At 35.7% G+C, this 22,872-nt stretch overlaps 1 protein-coding gene across 3 annotated transcripts in view; it reads right to left on the bottom strand.

Annotated features, from left to right (window-relative positions):
• Positions 1-638: 638 nt before the first annotated feature.
• LOC138714622 (putative fatty acyl-CoA reductase CG5065) overlaps positions 639-22,872 on the bottom strand; it is a 181,734-nt gene continuing 159,500 nt past the window's right edge. For all 3 annotated transcript variants that reach the window (XM_069846654.1, XM_069846653.1, XM_069846652.1), the window contains exons 7-8: positions 18,378-18,629; positions 639-14,527 (exon numbers count right to left, since the gene is read on the bottom strand). In XM_069846654.1, the coding sequence (XP_069702755.1) occupies positions 14,455-14,527; positions 18,378-18,629 (325 nt within the window). In that variant the 3' untranslated portion in view covers positions 639-14,454. The remainder of the gene's footprint in view (positions 14,528-18,377; positions 18,630-22,872) is intronic.

Genomic DNA, 22,872 nt, shown 5'->3' with positions numbered 1-22,872 from the left:
GATTGTGTCATTAATGTTGGACGTCCCATGAGAATACAGGGAAACTGACGCAATTTCAGTATCCGTTGTTTATAACACTACAGCTCAATTGTTATGAATAGCTCAGAGGTTTGATGTAAACTATAGGATTAATCGAATTCGTCGCTATATAAAGACGATGAAATACGAAATTAAATATTTATAATGAACGAGTGGCCTATTATTATTATTATTATTATTATTATTATTATTATTATTAATTACTATTTCTGTGGAAATTCTCTGATTCAAAACTGACGAATTTTCTTCGCCCAATTATTTTTCGTACATTGTTGTAACATTATATAAATATTTCCGGATGTTCATGTCTTATATTTTAGCCGTTCGAAGTTGGCAGCTATGAAATTTATTTTATTCTCTTTTTTTTGACTTGTAGCGGTGTACTTCCATTTTACATCGAATCTAATCGTCACAACTTTCACTATCATTTCCATAATTTCTTTTCGTGAATCTAAAAAAATACCGCGTGGTAAGTAAATTCTAAGACCATTAACATCATATCTAATGTTCCATGCCAACCCTGAATTATTAAATGTACTGATTGTATGACAAATCACAGAATATTTTAAGGAGTTTTTACCAGAGTAAGTCGACATGTCTTCTTTTTTTAGAAATCTGTGTCAAATATTCAGGTACTGTTTCAATCTGTCGGATGATTTTGATTCTCACTCCAGTAAATTCTCCCCCTCCTCTCCTTAATCTTGTTCATAGCAATTTCTTTGATTAAATGCACAAAGGCTTTCCGTCTACAGAAACTCTTTAATGCAAATATTCTGAAAGTATTAAACGTCATTATAATCGGACGCGAAAACTAGTAGGGTTCCTTTCAAGAGGAGCTGGCCCACTCCCGCTGTCAGGGACATTTGTACCTCTAGTCTGCACTGGTTATTTTAGAAATATAGTTGTAAGTTATACTTTTTACTTCGTTATTATAAAAGTAATAAATTCTGCCTGACCCTACCGGTACAGTTTGACTTCTTGCTTGAAGATGTGTCTACTGTATATACATAGAATGCCATAATAGTACATTATGCAACGAGCCTATAATGGTAGTAATAAAGATGCGAGTATGTTTATGAAACGAGCGCAAGCGAGTTTCATAATTTTCATACGAGCGTCTTAATTACCATTATAGTCAAGTTTCATACGACTTTTTATGCTCGACCATATTTCTAACTTGAAATTATTTATAAGTATTCATGTTATTCTTATCTGACTGGGGAGCGGAACTGACCTTGTGCGATACCTCGTAAATTGTGAGATGTGCGCAGACGCGAAAGTATTGATTTTTTTCCGAGAAACAAATGTCGATATTGACCTTGATATAATCTAGAGAGCAAAATAAACATTAATCTTGATATAACCTTGACATTGAAAAACGAGATGACAAATTGAATTTATTTGAATATTATTTACAATTAACGCTAATTATTATAGTAACAGAACTAGTTGTCTTTCGATTGCATATTCGAGAATAATCGATACTTGCGGTTTCACGTTGCTACAATGGTATTTTCTGATTGGTGGAACACCTGAATTTTAATGAATAGGTGTACTTTAATGAGGTTCAGTAAAGGGCTGCTACCAGGTGTATAATTAGTACAGTTCGGCATGGTCGAGCATAAAATTTATTACATACGAAATTGAACTGTATTTTATTGTTCTTTCTCTTACTCATTTCTTCAGGAACTCAAATTGCATTCCATCTTCATTAATTAAAAAAGTCTGATGACTCATTCACAATGAACATTAAATATAAAAGTAACATAAACACAGAAGATTGCGGTCAGGTTATTTAATGGACCATGCACAATGATTTACAAAAACATTGAAATTACCAAACTCTAAACTTTCATATGAGATTTCAGGTTTTCACGGTACTGTGATGAGAATGAAGTTTTTGTGTATCCTAGGTGGAATAGCCAAAAACCTAATACTGATCCAAACTTTCATGTTTATGCTAACGTGATTTTAAATTTTTAAAACACACAATCATATAGCGCTGTAGTATAAAACAAAATACAATGAAATGACGTCTTTGTTATGTTTCCATAGTTACCAAGTATCTTTGCAGTTATGTGTATGTTCCCATTGTGAATGGTGTTATGATTTTTTTTTTCATTTGATGGTAACGTTTGCATTTTTAAGTTGTTTAATTTTCATTGTGAATGAGGTATGAGTCTTTCTAAAATATTGTCACAAACAGACATAAGTAAGTACATAATTACCAATCTCAATGAAATAATCATTTTCACACATCGACTGCGTAATGGTATTAATGTATTTGCATTAAAATTTAATTTCCACTCATATTCTGGTCTGGTCTAAGATAGCCTCAGAAACAATCTAGTTTCACGAGTTTGATGAGGGCCTACTAGATATCTGAGGCCGGGACACAGTCATGTGAACGAGAGATTCACCGATTGTTGTAATCTAAATACAAAATAAGTCGACGACGCTGTCTGTAGCGTTAAAATCATCATCTGAACTTTCACCATTGATAGTCAAGTAGTCTCGATATTTTTCCGAAAGACACTGGGATTGTCCAGGCCCTGAATGTCTAGTAGGCATTTGGTCCATGCTGATATTTTTTGACTAAGAAATTCTCATTGTCGAGTAAATTGTTTCTGATGGATGAATCAGTGAACGAAGATATTGATACATTTAACATTATGAAACAGATTACCATTTACGAGAGTAAAATACAAGTAGATTTCTTTTACAAATTATTTTAAGTAGGACGTAGTGCAATAATGAAGAACTTGAGTTTTTCTTTTTACAAATTTTTTTTTTACTGCAACTAAAATATTATATATAGTTCACGAGAAAAAGGAGGAATGTCATGTTTTTAAATATTTTGAGAAAATTCCATGTTTAATATTTTAACCTGCGTTAATCTCTACAATAAAGACCTGAACTATAAAATTAATTTAAAAAGGAAATGCTATTACACAGTTATTACGTGGAAATGATAATTAAATCGTGTTATAACTCAATGACTTCGCCTGTCACTGGGTTAGACAAATATCCCAACAATTCTCCTCTCAGTTCTTATTTCTTAATAAATCGGCAGAATTGTTTTATTTTTTGCGTTGAGTTGGCATTTCCCCTCTTTCTCGTGCACTTTTTTTTTTTGTAATATAAGTCTGACTCGAATCTATCAAGCTTCCTGGAATAATTTTCAGTAAATACTCGTGTATGGATATGGGTCCGATTCCCAATACTACGGTGGTTATTTTTCAATCAGTCGATCGTTATTTTTTACCTACGAAAATAACGTGAATCTTTGTTATCGTTGTATTGCCCAATAAATCAAAATTGATCACATTGCGATGTATAAGCAATGGGCAGCATATATGAAATTTATTTTCCGTGGAAAGTAGGTTATTTAATTTTATTGGGAATTAGATACAATCTCATAAATGTATTTGAAAACTTAAGGAATTTACATTGTCCTGAATAAAATGTGTTTAAAATAAGTAGGTTATAACTTTTAACAATATACCGCTTGACTCAATTTCAATAGTGTGATGTCATAACATGATCCAAAATTTGTTTTCCAGTTATATACAGGCTGTATAGGGGAGAGTTGGGTAGTATCGGACATCGGGTAATATCGGACAGTGAGTTTCTTTCATCTACCACCAGATGATAGTACCTGAATGACATGGTTACGTTTCTGTGATGTCGCATATAGAAACGTAACTATGTTATTTAGGTACTACCATCTGGTGGTAGATGAAAGAAACGCACTGTCCGATACTACCTAACTCTCCCCTATATATTTCGTGTGTTTTATTTTTTGCATTCCTGCCATTTGCTTTTTCGTCATTGTAATGTTTGAAATTCCTGGGGGAAAGTTGCAGAGGGATTTTCTCGAAGTACTTCCGTTTCCTTTTATCATTTCATCAACACTTTTCACTTCCCTCTCATTTCATCTTATATCTGCAACAGTAAAAAATAGCCTGGCGTGAAGTGTTGGAGTAGTACGGGATTCCAATGTTGATACAGGAAGGGCTTGGGGCTCTGGGACTTATCAGGTACAAATAAAGAGGCGAGACCTGGCTTGTGAGTTGTGCGAGAGGGTAAAGAATGTGTTATCAGAAAGAGAATTTGTTTCATGATGGTTAAACGAATTTATAGACACGGAAGTTCATCTTAGACTAAAACCTATCTTTCCCTCCCCCTGATATAGCCATGGCACATGATAAGTTCACAAAACAGATCTTGCCTCCTCTACTGTACTCGTCTGAGGAGGGATCTGGTTCTGTCAGGGATGAGGCAGGATAGCCCATCCGTCAGCATCAAATTCACGAATGCCACCCAGACCACCCGTCAGACTTGGACAATCAGAGCGTATAATATGGTTCACAATGGAGCAAAGCGTGCCTAAGTGAACGTACCCGAACCGGGACAGTCCTCGTAAAGCCAAGCCAAAGTACGTCTCGTCCTCTTCCAGATTCCGCATAAAAATAAGACAAGTTCGTAAAGGTTCTCTTTTTGGCACGAGTGTGTGTTATAAAATGTATTTTCTACGATAGTACAAATTTACATTAAATAAATATTTCAAGTTGGAGAGGTTATAAGATCATGGCCATCTAAACTCAGAACCATTAAGAAGTGAGTATCCATGGAATGGCAGCCTTTTTTTTATTCATGTTCACGATTTCATGGCCGTCTAAACCGGCCGTATAATCAATAAAGCGGTTATAAACAGTTGAATGATAAATGAATCAGGAATTTACAAAAGGGACGAAGTCCGATAAAGTAAATTTTAAGAAAACAACAAAAAAACCTTTTTGTTTGGATCTGGATGTATAACAGTCCAAACATGTTGATATACAATTTAAATGTGTACATTCTATAAAACTTGGTTCCTTTTAATGCTGAAATCCAAGAAGAGTGTATGGAGAGCCAGAAACGGGTATAACCTCAATTTGCAAAAAATATGGACTTGGTCCCTTTTGCAAATTCCTGATTCAATTTCTTGTTACAATGAGTACTATATTTTGTAACTTCAGAATAATAAGAGCTAAAAATTATTTGTTACTGATTTGTGTTACGTATAATAAGATCGAGGTAATGCATTAATTTCTTACTGAATGAAGTTTGTACACTGAATATTACATTTTCTTTTGCAGTACGTAAAATAAACAACAGTGCCTAAAGTGATTACTTACTTTTTTAGGCACTAGTCTTTTAAAGACTCACTTTAGATACTGATAACAGTGGGTAAAATGCAACTTTACGCACTATCGTAGAAAAATACATTATTTGCAATGGCGAGATACTTTGATTAAACGATGTATATATCTTTCCTGCCTAATTATGGGTCATTGAAACTATTTTAAGAATGAAAAATATAATGAATGTTTACATTGTCTATATGCTAGCTGTCAGAGACATAATTGTCGATCTTCGATACCAACATACTGCACGTTCAGCTGTTTTGACAGTGTTATTAATACGTAAGAAGACTTGCATGTATTAATTACAGCAGGAAGTGACGTTCTTGTATATCTGTTCTAACAAAACTGTATTGCACGGAATAGGAAAAAAGACACGCATTTGTGATTTAGAAATAGTCCTAGTACTTCTAGTATTTGGTATTCCAGTGTTTTCTTGTCAACACAATTACCACTTCTTTTCCTGCGTTCCAAATTGCTACATCGCATTATATAAAAATAATTATTATTGAAAATCGGACCCGTATTCACATGAATGAACTTCTGAAGTGTACATAGAGCTCCGTCAGTTATACAGGGTGATTCAGACCACCAGTAACAGTAATTTATTTCGGAAACTAGTGTATGAAAATTTTCGAGACAAAATATTTATAACTAAACCACATGTGAACTTTCACTTGAACTTGATTTCATCAATCAGCTATAACAGGAAGTAGGGTCAGTGGCGTATCACTTTAAAATTTCAAATGGGAGGCGGGTCAAATAGGGTACCATTTGATAGAGCTCTTCAAAACAAACAACTTTCATAGGAAACGTTTTTTATTAATTCCTACTCTTTCAATGAGAAAACGTACAAAAAGACAATGTCATCGATATTGAGAAATGTTACAAGACGAAAATGTAAACAAGACAATTAATGTTGACATGTTACTGAAAGGCTGGACAATTCCATTAATTTTTTATAAATTTTCAAACTATCTGCCGTTCTGAGCAGCACACACCTGTACTCTTCTTCTAACACTGTCAGTGACTCCTAATACTTCGGCGTGGTCAAGTGACTGGCAGAGTAGGAATTAAAAAAAAACTTTTGTTTTGAAAAGCTCTATCAAATGGTATCCTATTTGACCCCGACTCTAATTTGAAATTTTAAAGTGATACGCCACTGACCCTACTTCCTGTTAGAGCTGATTGATGAAATGAAGCTCAAGTGAAAGTTCACATGTGCTTTAGTTATAAATATTTTTGTCTCGAAAATTTTCATGCACTAGTTTCCGAAATAAATGAATGTTACGGCTGGTCTGAATCACCCTGTATATTACCTACATTTGTTGCAAATTTTATGCTAAAATGGCCACTAATGTATGTTGAATTAACGTTTCTGTTGTTATGTCTAGAGTTCAATGTGGAAATAAATTAGCCACTACAACAGCCTATGAATGGTGCAGAAAATTATTACATTTACACAAAGATAAATGCTTGTGCATAATCATTTGTTAGGAGGGACATACAGTAGATCTCTGAATACAGAGACTTTAATCTGTATTAGTAGTATAAATTAATATGAGTGTTCTGTTTGCAACATAATCCATAATGCAATGCTTAAGCAGGGTATTTATAATTTCCATTATCGACGTAATTTAAAAGTAATATTGGAGGATATTATTAGTACATTATGCAACGAGCCTATAATGGTAGTAATTAAGACGCGAGTATGTTTATGAAACGAGCGCAAGCGAGTTTTATAATTTTCATACGAGCGTCTTAATTGCCATTATAGTCAAGTTTCATACGACTTTTTATGCTCGACCATATTGATTTTTTCCGGCAATTGGTGAACTGAATTTGCGGGAATGTGCTTTGTGAAAGGCTGGAAGATGAAGATGAATTGATGTTAATTTGTGTGTTGTTTTTTTCGACTGAGTTTAATATTGTCCAATCTCGCGCTAGTTGTCTTTCGATTGCATATCCGAGAATAATCGATATTTGCGCTTTCATATTGCTACAATGGTATTTTCTGATTGGTGGAACATCTGAACTTTAATGAATGGGTGTACTTTAATGAGGTCCATTAAAGGGCTGCTACCAGGTGTATAATTACTACATTTCGGCATGGTCGAGCATAAATTAATATGAGTGTTCTGTTTGGAACATAATCCATAATGCAACGTTTAAGCAGGGTATTTATAATTTCTACTATTGACGTAATTTAAAGAGTAATATTGGAGGATATTATAAATAAATAAGACATAAAGTTACGGACACAACTAATACAAGGCTGCCATTGATTCTGGTGTTTGAGAAAATACTCCACTTTTCCTTGTTTTAAATACGTTCTTGAACATGTCTGTAGAAGAGCTCAGCGTTACCAACATTTTTGTATATACTATGGTTCATTTAACGACGCTCGCAACTGCCGTGGTTATATCAGCGTCGCCGGTGTGCCGGAATTTTGTCCCGCAGGAGTTCTTTTACATGCCAGTAAATCTACTGACATGAGCCTGTCGCATTTAAGCACACTTAAATGCCATCGACCTGGGCCGGGATCGAACCCGCAACCTTGAGCACAGAAGGCCAGCGCTATACCAACTGCGCTACCGAGGACGACGTTACCAACTTTGGTACGACGAATTATAGTAATTCGGTCCTGATATTATTCTATGAAACTAAAATAAAATTAAAATGGGCTCTTATCAAATATTCGGTAATTAAATTATTTCATCTTCCTATGACGAAACCTGCATTACCTACTATAATTGACACTTGCTTCTGCTTTTCATGGCCGTGATTTAAGTTCTAGTATCATTACTAGTCTGCTAAAACTCAATTAGACTCGTTCCTTTTCCAATTAAATAATAGGAATAAATGTAACATCTGTGTTGTAGTTTCCAGTTTAGTTGTCAAGAAAAAATAAACGATGTGAATTATCATTCTTTCGTTTGGGACGAAGCTAAAACTTGAACATTTACATGAAATAATTTGGGATTTATTTTCACATGTTAAAATACTTTTAAAAGTTAAAAATAGAGTTTTACTTTCACATTGTAAAATAATTTAAAATATTTAACTGGCTGTAAAACAACTTACCCAATAAAATATCTGGTATATTCATGCCATACAACATGCTTCCCAGCAGAGACTGTTTTTAAAGCAACATAAATAATAATTTACAAATGATCCAATGCATTTGACTGAACTAAGTATTATTCACTGAATGCCACTACACTTTATTGATTAATTAAAACAGGGTTTGAATATTTGACTAAGAATGCAAAATACTTTACTTTTAATAATAATGAAATTCGATAATATTCTCTTATCGTTTCGTGTCAAATACAAATGAATTGCAGAATGAAATAACAGTATAGCGAGGTTACTTTAATTTTACTATGGAAGGTGTTAAACTAAATTATCGTGCGTTTCAGTTTCTTTCAGATATGACGTATATCGTAAAAAAATCCTCCATTTATTGTACGCCTAGTATTTGTCATACAGGTTGGCAACGCTGAAGCTAATATAGTGGAAGAAGTTACCCAGTGAAATAAGAGCTAGTGCAAAAGCATAAGTGCATGCCAGATCATTGCCCCCTAGATAATAACAGTACCTATAGAATTAACGTTTCTTTCGACTTCCGACAGCTCACTGGCCGCGTGGTTTACGGAACTGCTGTCATGGCAACGTTGCCAACTTGTTGCTACTGCTAAGATCCGGTCAGTCAGAGATTTATTCGACAATGTAACAACATTGCCCACAAAGTTGGGCGAAGAAAGCAGGGAACGTCAAATGATGATTGACTATTTCCAAGGTTAACCTTGGTTGCCATGACAATAACCCATAAGCCACGCAGCTAGTGAGCTATCAGAAGTCGAAAGAAACGTTAATTCTACTATAGAAAACAAGGATCAGAGCAGTTAAAAAAACGGTACATCTAATCTTTAACATGAAGTGACAAATCTTTTGTATACTCTCTTGCGTTACCATACACGTTCAAATTTAAAACTAGGTAGCAGTAGTGCATACATACTATTTTTCCACGCTCACTGATGCAGAGCGGACGCGGCAGTGCTGTACACATGCGAGAATTGAAAGATAAAATGTATGCAATGTATACGTAATTAATAATGTAACAGTTATCTTAAGTTGATTTTACATAAAATGTAAGTGTATAAGAGTTCTCTTATGTTCTTCTCCATGTTTGTTAAAACTGTAGACTACAAAATTCAGGTAACAATTAAATTGTATAATTATTATAATTGTTGCAAATTTTAAAACGTATAACATGTAGTAGTAATAAATTATGGCATTTATAAAAACAATACTCACATTGAAAGACATGGACATCGTTTAACAGGTTTAAATAAATATTCGGAAATTCGCTCATAACGGAAGCTAGCTATCTTATTTCATCTGAGCAACATAAAACATTGGTGTTACTATGTTGTCTCTTAAAGGAGACATAATTAGTGCTTTTATTTTTAAAGACTTTGAGTTTATGTGATAGTAAGCTTGTAAAAAAACTCTGTTTACATTATATCAAATTGAACATTACTAAGATGTTTCATATTTATGATATCGGTATTGTTCCTTTCGATATAATGCAAATATCTTAAAATCTGCACTAGTCAGTGCTTCCTTATGAAATCTCATGTGCTGTTGCTGATGTGGAGTAGTTTTATGTGTGTGATTAGATGAATAAGTTTCCCTAATATGCATTACGAAACTGAAACTTGTTTATCAACAAAAATATATGTTAAAACTTAAAAAAAAGAATGAATATACAGTATATTCTGACCTATAAAGGATGTGATGCTTTTGTCACATAAAATGGCTTCAACTTCTTATAATATCAGAAATGCTGACATCCTTGCTAATTCTAAAAGCTCGAAAATATAGGTGAGAAATGCATTGAAAACTTCTGAAAAGTTTCTAATAATTTATCAGATCAAGGAAACTGTTTTATAAAACCGTCACTTTTTTTTGCTCTCATTCATATGCTTCTCATTTAAAAATGGAATTTAATTAAGAAATTATGTGCCTGTATTTATGAAAGAAGACGCATGAAGTGTTGTTCTGAGAGCTGCTGTCTTTATTCTCTAATATGCCTGATCCTTAACTTCGACTCTCTTTTCGTCTACAATTGTCACTAATGAACCTGAATGTTTTTAGGTACCATATTTCAATTAACCTAATTTCAGTGATGCCAATATTTTCAATGATTATTGTTTCGTACTGTAATTTTGTCAGACAGTTATATACAGACCTAGAAGCAAAATTTAGGCTACCTGAATTTTCCAGGTTCCAGTTATAACATATTGCGCATTCTCAGCTGAATTTTAGTTTCAGTTATAATATACTGCAACTTGAAAAATTCAGGTGACTTGAATTTTGTTTCTGGAACTGTACAATTGTTACGCGATATTTGGCCCCTATTCTGCTAAAGCTGAATGGACGGGCCTTTATAATTTCATAACAAGATAGGCACATGATTTCCACGTCTTTCCGACTTCCGGATTTCAACCGCATTGGTAATGTTAATCAACTGCTGATATTACATTTTCCAATAATGTGCAACAGTCTAAACTTACTAGTTGGTCACACTGTTGTATTTGCATGTTATAATTAATAAATTAGTGACTTATTCATCATTGATACGAACGGAGAAACAATAAATTGATTTTTTAGTAGGTTATTTTACGACGCTGTATCAACATCTCAGGTTATTTAGCGTCTGAATGAGATGAAGGTGATAATGCGGGTGAAATGAGTCCGGGGTCCAGCACCGAAAGTTACCCAGCATTTGGTCATATTGGATTGAGGGAAAACCCCGGAAAAAACCTCAACCAGGTAACTTGCCCCGACCGGGAATCGAACCCGGGCCACCTGGTTTCGCGGCCAGACGCGCTAGCCGTCACTCCGTGGGTGTGGACCAATAAGTTGATGGCCGAGTTGTAGGACAAAGTAAAACATGTAAGTTTGATATAAAAATGGATGAAGTGGAATATGTTGTTATTGTTTTCTAATGCCAGGCGTTTGACAATAAAGTCATTTGACCTCTTGCACTCCAATTTTTTTCAAAGATGTTATCATGGCCAGCCACTGAAGCACAGATTTTGAGGTATGAAGTGGAATATACAAATCATAGAAATGAGTTGGCAACACTGATTAATTTAAATATGGCAATGTCTGTTTATGTTTTCATAGCAACCCGATCCCACCTTGCGCCTCTCGTCCGCTAGCTTGAAAACGTCTGTGTTTTCTTTCATAAGCGAAAGCATAGTATATGCATAACTATATGTACGTACGAGGTTATTTATACATCTCATATATTATGTTAACGCGTGATCACACGAAGTATTTTGTGCTGTAGTCCATTCTGTAACTAAAATGATAATTATTTTGAAACTATTGCTCATTATGGGAAATTAACTGGCATAATGATTTTCAAGAGCTCAATGTTTGTCAAACATCTAGAGAGCACAGATACTCTAATCTGGAGACTCAAATTCAAATTCCATTGAGTTAACTTGAATTTATAGTCAACGGAGATGATATTAAGGTTGGGTTTCTCTTCCCTGCCATCATTACCCTTTTTCCATAATTCGTAATGTATCTATATTACCGGTACAATAGCAACGGGAACTTACTGCATCATACCATCTTTCTAGGACCAACTGCATAGAATTCTGCCGTCAATATTCTACTGAGGTAGTAGAAGTTTCTGTAAATGTTGTCGTAAATCCCTATGTATTCAAGTATGGCACATAGAAACAAGCAAGCAAGCAGTGATTTTCTGATTTAAGACAAGAAGTTCTAGGAGGTAGAGAGATGATTTAGGAAATACAATATTCCTTTTATTACGCACTACATCCAATGCGTGTTTCAATGAGTCATTTGGTATCTCTATTTGTTTGTTGCTCACAAAGTATTGCATTCTTGATTTGGGCTTTGTTTATAGTCGAATGAACATCTTCTCTTTTATAGAGTATAACTATAAGAATTTTGAAGAACTTTAGAAGATGGAAGAGTGCATCGGGATAAGTAATAATTGCAAAGAAATGCATGCTCAAATACGTCTGGTTTTGGAGATTGCGAGCTGATTATGCATGTTACATGTCATGAAAGAGTTACTATCCTCAACAGGTTGTCATTAAAGGTACAATAAGGGGGAAAGGAACTGGCCACCGTACCCCATTATCTCCTGGCCTAGTTGCCTTATGTATGATGCATTGTTGGTATCACTTGTGGGGTCCAAACTTGTCTTCGTACAGTTGACTAAACAATAATTATTTTTCAGTTTTAATCAATGATACACAGAAATATAATTTAGATAGTGAAAATCAATAATTTCAAACGAAATACGTGAAAGAATGAATGAAACATCATCTGTTGATAAAGGAATATACTTTTGACTATGTATAACAATTTAATATTTTCAGACATGGACTTCTATGCAATAATTGCATATCTGCTCCCTCAAAACCTCTCGAAGTTTGTGAAAATGTTTTCGATACACCCTGTATGAGCGAAAATGGCTATCACGATGTGAATTACTTTCCTAGTGAAGTTTTTAAATTTCAAAACTTTATCTTTGAGCTCTGGAGGACATTATTCAAAGAGATTGTTAATCTCAGTTTCAATCTTCCTGAACCACCACTCAAAAACGTTGGTGCATTTAAATAATGGACGATAGCGCTGCTACTGTAAAGAGGCGCTCATTACTGAATTACTTTGCGAATTACAGTAAAATTTTACATACATAAAATAATACATTTCAGGAATTTTACATAGTAACCAATTTTACTGCAACTATTAGGATTTTTCTAATCAATGAAAGCAGCATAACCAAATTCTGTATAAGTAACAACAAGCCAGAAGCATTATATATGGTTCAAGACATGTAATTATTTTTATAATAAAAATAAAAATGGCAGCATTGATAGGAGTATATGCTGTTTAAGTGCCATCATAAGCTGGTCTCAATTTACAGGCACGCTTTGCAATGACCCTGCAGAGTAACTTGATACTGTTCACATACGTTCTCAGATCTGGTGTGGGAGTCACACTTGCTGAAGATATAGAGAATTGATAATAACAGAATCATCACAATATTGTTTAAAATTACACACATGTAGAGCAACAGAATAGTTCAAGAGAGGGCTGTGAAAAGAGAGATATGAGAGAAAGAGAAAAATAAAGAGCGAATATGAAGAATAAAGAAGGGATGAAAAGAAGTAGAGAAAGGTAGTAGAGGAGGTAAGAAGAAAAAAAAAGGAGTGCAAGGAGCAGATACTGTAATTGTGATGGTGTTGCTGGTGGTAGGGTGATGTTTTGGTGTAGTGATTATGATGGTGATACTAGTGATAGTGTTGCCGATTATGGTGGTGGTGGTTGCAGTATTTTATTTAACGATGTTTGCATTAGTAGAGGTTATTTAACGCTTAAATTCAAAGGGGGAAGAAATATCGGAAAAATTTTGGCTGGAGCCCTCTAGAAGGGACATGGTTCTTCTTTCCGTAGCTTTCTCCGGCAAAGAAGTAAAGCTGGGAGATCCGTGTCGTAGATTTACGGCACGTAAAGGAAACCTGTCTCTGAGAAAGGGCTCCGGGCAAAATTTATCGGCCATTTTATGGATGTGTTGAACTTGATTCTGAATGACATCTGTACGTATAGTTGAAAGACTCATTAAGTAAAATACTACTGCTATTACTGTTATTGCTACTACCTCTACAATTGATGTGGTAGAGACGATGGTGATAAAAATAACTAAACGAAATTAAGATAATGATAAAAAAGTGGTAAATGCGCAGGGACTGCAAGAAACACGTAAATAAAAAAGAGGAGGCTAAGAAGGATAGTCCAAGCAAGAAAAGAAATTAAGCAGAAAAAGAAGAAAGAAAAAATCAATAGAAAAGCTGACGATATTGGAATCAAATATTTCTGATGTCTCTTCTGCAGCATCACAGTATTTTCTGTACACTTTCACGACGAGGAATGGAAATGAAAACTGACTTAACGACTCTTCACCTATGCTCCTGCATTCACACAGCCATGCATTACAAGGTACAGAGTCGTAAAGGCATTCTGTCGGTGCTCACGGAGTCCACGCACTACATACACTGCAACGTCATGCAGCCGCATCTCAACAAACCAAATAAAAAATCGCACCACATTTATCAAAACATTATAATGCAGCGACGTGCCAGACGACACGCTGCTCACCGCTGTGAACCCATCACCTCAGTCTTGCGATCTTCAAAAAGAAAACTACCGTCAGCACTTGAGTCAGGCGGTGCACCCAGTATAGTCTGGAAAAAAAAAAAAGAAACATTAATTAGCTTCAGGTAATGTTCAGCAGTAACTTCCACTTCACTACATTCTGTAAGTTACCAAGAGCTGTTCTATAGGACTAGAGATAGACAAGGAAAGAAAACGTATAATTGTGTTGGATCTGCTACCAAAAGTTGTTCTCCAGAACTAGAGATAGACAAAGAAAGATAATTATATTGGATCTGCTCTCAAGGGCTGTTCTCGAGGAATAGAGAGAGACAAGGAAAGAGAACATATATCTACGCTTAGATCTACTGTCAAAAGCTATTCTCCAGGATTATAGATAGACAACGAAAAATAACGTATAATTATGTCGACTCTGTTACCAAGAACTGTTTTCCAGAAGTAAAGATAGGTAACGAAAAAGAATGTATACTTATGTTGTATCTGTTGTCCAGGAGTAGAGATAGACAAGGAAAAAGAACGTATATCTACGGTTGGATCTACTGGCAAGAACTACTCTCCAGGAATATAGATAGATAACGAAAAATAACGTATAATTATGTCGAATCTGTTACCAAGAACTGTTTTCCAGAAGTAGAGATAGGCAACGAAAAAGAATGTACACTTATGTTGGATCTGTTTTCCAGGAGTAGAGATAGACAAGGAAAGAGAACGTATGACTACGGTTGGATCTACTGGCAAGAACTACTCTCCAGGAATATAGATAGATAACGAAAAATAACGTATAATTATGTCGAATCTGTTACCAAGAACTGTTTTCCAGAAGTAGAGATAGGTAACGAAAAAGAATGTACACTTATGTTGGATCTGTTGTCCAGGAGTAGAGATAGACAAGGAAAAAGAACGTATATCTACGGCTGGATCTACTGGCAAGAACTACTCTCCAGGAATATAGATAGATAACGAAAAATAACGTATAATTATGTCGAATCTGTTACCAAGAACTGTTTTCCAGAAGTAGAGATAGGTAACGAAAAAGAATGTACACTTATGTTGGATCTGTTGTCCAGGAGTAGAGATAGACAAGGAAAAAGAACGTATATCTACGGTTGGATCTACTGGCAAGAACTACTCTCCAGGAATATAGATAGATAACGAAAAATAACGTATAATTATGTCGAATCTGTTACCAAGAACTGTTTTCCAGAAGTAGAGATAGGCAACGAAAAAGAATGTACACTTATGTTGGATCTGTTTTCCAGGAGTAGAGATAGACAAGGAAAGAGAACGTATGACTACGGTTGGATCTACTGCCAAGAGCTGTTCTCCAGGAATATAGATAGACAACGAAAAATAACGTATAATTATGTTGAATCTGTTACCAAGAACTGTTTTCCAGAAGTAGAGATAGATAACGAAAAAGAATGTATACTGATGTTGGATCTGTTCTCCAGGATTAGAGATAGACAAGGAAAGAGAACGTATGACTACGGTTGGATCTACTGCCAAGAAGTAGAGATAGATAACGAAAAAGAATGTATACTTAATGAAGATCTTGATTCCATCTCTTCCTGGTCTCAACAATTTGGGCTTAACCTAAAAGCATGTAAATCACAGGCTATTCTGTTCGCGAACCGTAGATTAATTCCTGAAGTCAACGACCTGAATATTCCACCTGTGAAACTGGAAAAAACAATCATCCCGTTTAGCTTTACCGTAAAAAATCTCGGAGTGCATTTCGAATCTAATCTTAGTTGGGATACGCATATTAAATATACATGTAAGAAGGCATTCTCTATTCTCCATTCACTAAAAAGATTGTATCATTATCCATCTAAATTAAAACAGACGCTGGTACAGACACTCATTCTACCTCACTTCGATTATTGCGACGTTTTGTTCAGTGATCTCAGGATTGATTCCGCCCAGAAACTACAGCGTGTTCATAACGCGTGCGTCCGCTTCATTTGTAATGTTCGATACTATGATCATATCTCACCTTCTTTCGAGAAGTTATCATGGCTTAGGTTACATGAGAGGAGAAATCTGCACTCACTTTCTCTCCTATATCGAATTATGCACACTTCATCCCCCTATTATTTATTCGCTCGTTTTCATACTCTCTCTCGCTATCATAATATTAATACTCGATCACAACGCGATAACACGCTAGAAATTCCACTTCACACATCATCTCTGTATTCCTCATCTTTCACTGTTGCTACCTCTCGTCACTGGAACTCTCTGCCGCCTGAAGTCAAGGGCTGCCGAACATTGAAATCTTTCAAATCCAAGTTAGAAAATTGTCTTATGACGAGTTGCCAAACTAACTTACTATTATGACAAGTGTTGTATTGCATGTTTCCACGTATTCACATTTTTTTTATGTTCTAGTGATATTTAACTGATTTTATATTTTTGTTTTCATATTTTCCGATAATGGTATATCTCTAATGTGATAAGTTGAGCTATATATAAATATAATTTTCCTTACAGTGTATACTTAAAAATATTGTATTCATTGTATGCTTTGTACTGCACTATTGTATTACTAATATTAGTATTATCATTATTACTATTAGGCCTGTTATTATTTTATTTATTATTATTATTATCATTACTATTCTTATTTATTATTATTATTATTATTATTATTATTATTATCAATAATTGTCTTATTTTTTTACAATTTGTAGGCCTCATTTATTTTTGACCTGCTGTTCACATTTTATTATGCTTTTTTCTTTCTTTCTGTATGTTATATATTATGTCTGATTTCTTCTTACTTGTTGTTTACATTTTATTATTATTATCTTATTCAATTTTATGTGTATTTTGTAAATTTGTAGTGTTTCTATAACGCAGTTTTTACTCCTGGTTGAGTGTTAGAGAAGGCCGTATAGCCTTAACTCTGCCAGGTTAAATAAATCATTATTATTATTATTATTATTATTATTATTATTATTATTATTACTTATGTTGTATCTGTTCTCCAGGAGTAGAGATAGATAACGAAAAAGAATGTATACTTATGTTGGAACTGTTCTCCAGGAGTAGAGATAGACAACGAAAAAAACGTATAATTATGTTGGATCTGTTACCAAGAACTGTTCTCCAGGAGTAGAGATAGATAACGAAAAAGAATGTATACTTATGTTGGAACTGTTCTCCAGGAGTAGAGATAGACAAGGAAAAAAGAACGCATAATTATGTTGGATCTGTTACCAAGAAGCGTTCTCCAGGAGTGGAGATATACAAGGAAAGAAAACATATTATAATTGTGTAATGTTGATATTTATGTACAGCATGGAAGTAATAATATGCTGATTTTAACAGCTTATTTCTCGGATATAGTACAACAAATTTCTAATACCATGTTAGTCCCAAATTAATACTTTTCTGAAAAAAAAAACCCTAAATGTTAAACTGTCTTACTTAAAAAGTACTGACGATACGTTTGTGATTTTAACTCTTATCGCTAGAAAAAACTGATAGCGAATGATTTATGCCTTTGCAGTTTTTCAATAAAATGAACGGCTTTCTTGCAAATTAAATAAACAAATTAACACAACGTTATTTTATGCCATCAGGAAGTTTGGCAACTCTGCTCTACTCTAATTCTCTGACTCACACCCCAGTTCAGTTCGTGTGTGTATTCGTAATGAACTGTTTAACATGGATGGCCGACTGGTGAGTGAGCAGTTCGGATATGTTGACTGTCCATCTCGTGCATTGAAAACTTGCAATAGTGAAAGTGTTCCCCTCCTTCTCCTCATGCAACTCCTCCTCCTACTTTCCCCTTTGCTGTGTTTTGCGGGCTGTATTTTATGACGTAATCTTTGCCGACCACTGCCCTAAAGGTAGGTGTAATTTCACGAACCACCCTGTACAATATAAAGTTACAAGTTGTTAATGCATACTCACTTTTGCAATTTTCTCCTGGCGCTGGGGATGGTATCGTTAGAATCTTTGAGTACAAATTTCCGTATGCCCAGCATGTAATATTTGACGTACTTGTCCCAGTCCATCTGGGAGACATCGACGTCGAACATCGTCTTGTCTTGTGCATCGCGCATGAGCGCATGCAGGTTGTCGCAGTGGAACGTCCACTCGTGCAGCGAGAAGAACTCCCCAGTCTTAGCCGCCAGCTGGAATCTCTTAGATATCTTCATCATTCTGTAAACAGTTAGAGACGTTAACATATTTTATGTTTTTTTTTTTTTTTTACAGATACGATAGTATAGTCTTAGCGTTAGGACAACTCCAGCGTAGAAACATTATCATAACATAATAAATATATATTATTATTTTGATGTACCGAAGTAGATATGATATTTCCATGCAGATATTCTGCGTCATCATACGATGAAAGAGTAATGGAACGGAGAAAAATTCTCTCCGGCGCCGGGATTTGAACCCGGGTTTTCAGCTCTACGTGCTGATGCTTTATCCACTAAGCCACACCGGATACAACCCCGACGCCGGTCAGAATCGTCTCAGATTAAGCTCCAACTCTTGGGTTCCCTTCAGTGGCCGCCCTCTGCACTACGTCATAGATGTCTATGAACGCAGGACCGAAGTCCACACATGTGCTGAGGTGCACTCGATATGAGTGACTGGTTGGCCGGGATCCGACGGAATAAGCGCCGTCTTAAATCACGAAGTGATTTACGCATATCATATATATATTTTTTAATGTACCGAAGTACATATGATATTTCCATGCAGATATTCTGCGTCATCATACGATGAAAGAGTAATGGAACGGAGAAAAATTCTCTCCGGCGCCGGGATAAAGTAAAAATAATATTTTAGAGACACAAATGAAGCGGGCTACTACAGTAAGTACGAGTCAAAGTCAGGATAGCGGAAGACATGTCAGAGGGAAGTGGAATAGGGAGAGGAGTACGACAATGATGCCCTTCATCACCTACCCTGCTCAACATCTAAGTACTTAGAAGATTTTAGTGAAGTACTGTTTTCAGAACATGGAAGGGGTGACAATAGGAGGAAGACGAATAAAGTGTATAAGATTTGCTGATGATATGGCGTTGTTAGCAGAGGAGGAGACGATACTAAGGGGCATGCTACTGGAGCTAAATGACAGCTGGATCAGTATGGGATAAAGATAAATGCCAACAAGACGAAAACCATGGTTATCGGAAGAAAAATAAAGAAGGTAAACGTGCGAATTCTAAATGAGGCAGTAGAGCAAGTGGACAGCTTCAAATACGTGGGATGTACTACTAAGTGGCGTAGCGTCAATGTAAGCTAAAAAGCTTAGCTTCCCCAGTTAATAATAATTTCATAATAAACCTGCAGTTCATGGAGCAAATTATTTATTAATTTTAATAGAATTTATATTTACGCGCTAAATATTGTGATGCAGCAGCAAACAAGAAGCCTGCACACACCAGCTTCCAAGCAGACCGGTTTCTTCTGTGTAATCCACCCCGCAGATTTTCCATCCCTTTTAAACTACCCTAGTCGCAAGGCTCGAAAAGAAGCTAGCTTTAACATTTAAAATAAGTAGTTTCCGAGTTATCCCTATTCGTCAGTTGTGTTCAGTTGAAGTGTTAGTGTGCATTGTGGCTGATATAATAAATAATGAGCGAAATAACAGTTCCTGGCACTAATTTACTTGAATTTTTTTAGGACAATTGTATTACCAAAACTGACTTACGAACAAAAGTGTGATTTAAAAAACAAATGACCGACTCCCTTGCTGTCAATGAAGGACACAACCAAAAGACAGACGCATACTTACGTAATGATACTAATATTGTGATTTCCCTAAGTATGACAGGGAGTGAGCTAATGTTATACGTATACGTGTCTATTTGTTAAGAGATATGTGTAAACCGTGAAATCATATTTTATTACGTATCATTTGAGGTCATGCCTTATTGGTGTTACTTACGATGTTCCAACCAATCTTCGACTGCTGACTTGAAATTGACTACTATTTATTTTAAGACTGTATTTTTGTAATACATTTTCTCATATTGCATGAAAGACAACTTGAGTTAGCTTCCCCTGCTCAAAATTTCATGCTACGCCACTGGTACTACTATAGTGAAACTTCCCAATACCGGACACCGCCGGGGAAAAATTAAATGTCCGTTATTGAGAAGTGTCCGCGATTAAAATTTCTCATACATATTGAACACTATATTTTACAGTACAGTAGACAGTGAGATTGTGAGATTGTTTACAGTATTCATGCAGAGAGAAATCGTACTAGTAAATGTTTTGTAAATGAAATAAACATCAGTCACTGTACCACTCCACCTTACACAAAGAAATCTAGAATTGCATTCTCAGTGTATGATTTTAAAATAGCATCATTGTTTTTCAAAATTTCACTAACCTGAATTTTTCCCACATTAAACTTTGTGGCCAGCTCACGAACACTTAATTTCTCCTTCTCACTACGCTTTACAATATCCACTTTCTCTTTTAGTGACAAACGTTTACGTTTTTGTGACATTTTTAATGTGACTGTACTTCCGAGCACTCAACTTGACAAACTAAGAAAGTACGGACTGCTCACGTACAGTATCACAACTAACAACTGTGCTGCTTACCTTCAGTAAAGTACAAGAACGTTCAAATACACGATAATGATTGTTGCAAAGAATTCCGTTTAATTTACAACCGTCTTTTTGTTTTTTTCTTTCACGCTGTCCGTTATTTTGAAGTTTTAATTGTTGTTGGGAGATACATTTCTGTGTCCGCGTCCGTTATTGAGAATGTCCGCTATTTGGAAGAATGTTATCGTAAGTGCCAATGTTATTTTGCAGGGAAATTTTAAAATGTCCGCTATTGAGAGGAGTCAGCTATTGAGAAGTGTCCGTTAAGGGAAGTTTCACTGTATATAATAAGCAGTAACATGAACTGCTATCAGAAAATCAAAAGGAAGCTTTTAATAGAAAAAAGGAGCATCTTCTGCTGACCTCTGGAAAAAAGAAATAAGAAAGAGACTAGTGAAGTGCTTTGTGTGAAGTGTGGCACTGTATGGGGGCAGAAACATGGACATTACGACGAAGTGAAGAGAAACGACTAGAATCATTTGAAATGTGGATATGGAGAAGAAAGAAGCATGTCAAATGGACAGAGAGAATAAGAAATGAAGCTGTGTTGGAAAGAGTGGGTGAAGAAAGAATGATGCTGAGACTGCTGAGGAAGAGAAAAAAGAATTTGTTTGGTCACTGGCTGAGAAGAAATTGTTTACTGAAGGATGCACTGGAAGGAATGGTGAACGGGGGGATCGGAGTAGCTGTATCGGAGGCACAGCAACAAGTTGTATCCGTGAGTACATCGCTGGTATCATTGCTGTTAAAGTAAACGTCAGCAGTGACAATCATCATCTCTTCTTTCCAGATACTCTGAAAACCCGGTACTTCTTCGCTCTGCTGGGACTCCTGGAAGTAGCCGTCGTGTATGCATTGAAAGTAAACACTTCTGTTGTTATAGTAACCATCGTGCTCTATCGTTTGCTACCCGTTGTTTCTACGTCCTCCCTTATTTGCGCTGTACATTGTGAATTTTCTGTCTTCACTCGGAAATTTTTTAAATTTAATTTGTCGACTGCTGATTGTTTCTCAATTGAGATTTTATCCTGGTTTGTTTGACACCATTGCGAACGTTCTGTTGCTTCGCATTTTTGAGTTACATTGTCTCGGCTGTCGCACGACCCACCAATTCGTATTTTCGCATATTGTCTTCGGTACTTGGGCCGAGTTTACTTGAGTGCAAGGGTTCGGATCCCTTCTCTTGCGAGACTGCGACAGTCCCACTGGACGTGCAGGCTTTTAACGTCTTCGGCGATCTTGACTTGTCGAGCTAGAACTGATAGATAAACAGAGTAGGCTACAATTGTGCACTACATTTTTTGGAATACTGCAGAAGGATGACACAATTCTGTCTGCTCTGGCAATTTCGGATGAAGCAAATTTCAACCTTAACGAGGAAAATCTTCGTTACTGTACATAATTTATTCATGAAAAGCCTCTGTATAGTCAAAAAGTCGTAGTCTGGTGTGCTATTGGTGCTTCCATTGGCATTTTGTGGCCTTATTTCTTCGAAGACGATCAATAACACCCACTGACTGTCAATACTGAGAGGTATAATAACGTCTTGAAAACTTCTTCGTTCCAGAACTGTTCAGAATTTTTCATCTGAACACTACATTACTCCAGCAAGATGGGACTACAGCCCACACAGCCAATACCATGCTGACCAAGCTGCGCCAGTTCTTTCCAACCTGACTGATTTCACGATTTGGAGATATCTCATGGCCACCCAGGTCTCCGGATTTGACAGCCCCAGACTTCTTTCTTTGAGACTATATATCAAAGATAAAGTTTTCTTCCGGCGACTACACAATATTGGTGACATGAAAACTGCAAACTCAAAA

This window comes from Periplaneta americana, chromosome 15 (assembly GCF_040183065.1).
Source record: "Periplaneta americana isolate PAMFEO1 chromosome 15, P.americana_PAMFEO1_priV1, whole genome shotgun sequence".
Lineage (NCBI taxonomy): Eukaryota > Metazoa > Arthropoda > Insecta > Blattodea > Blattidae > Periplaneta > Periplaneta americana.
The sequence above is the reverse complement of the archived record's forward strand: the minus strand, read 5'-3'. Positions and strand labels throughout refer to the sequence as shown.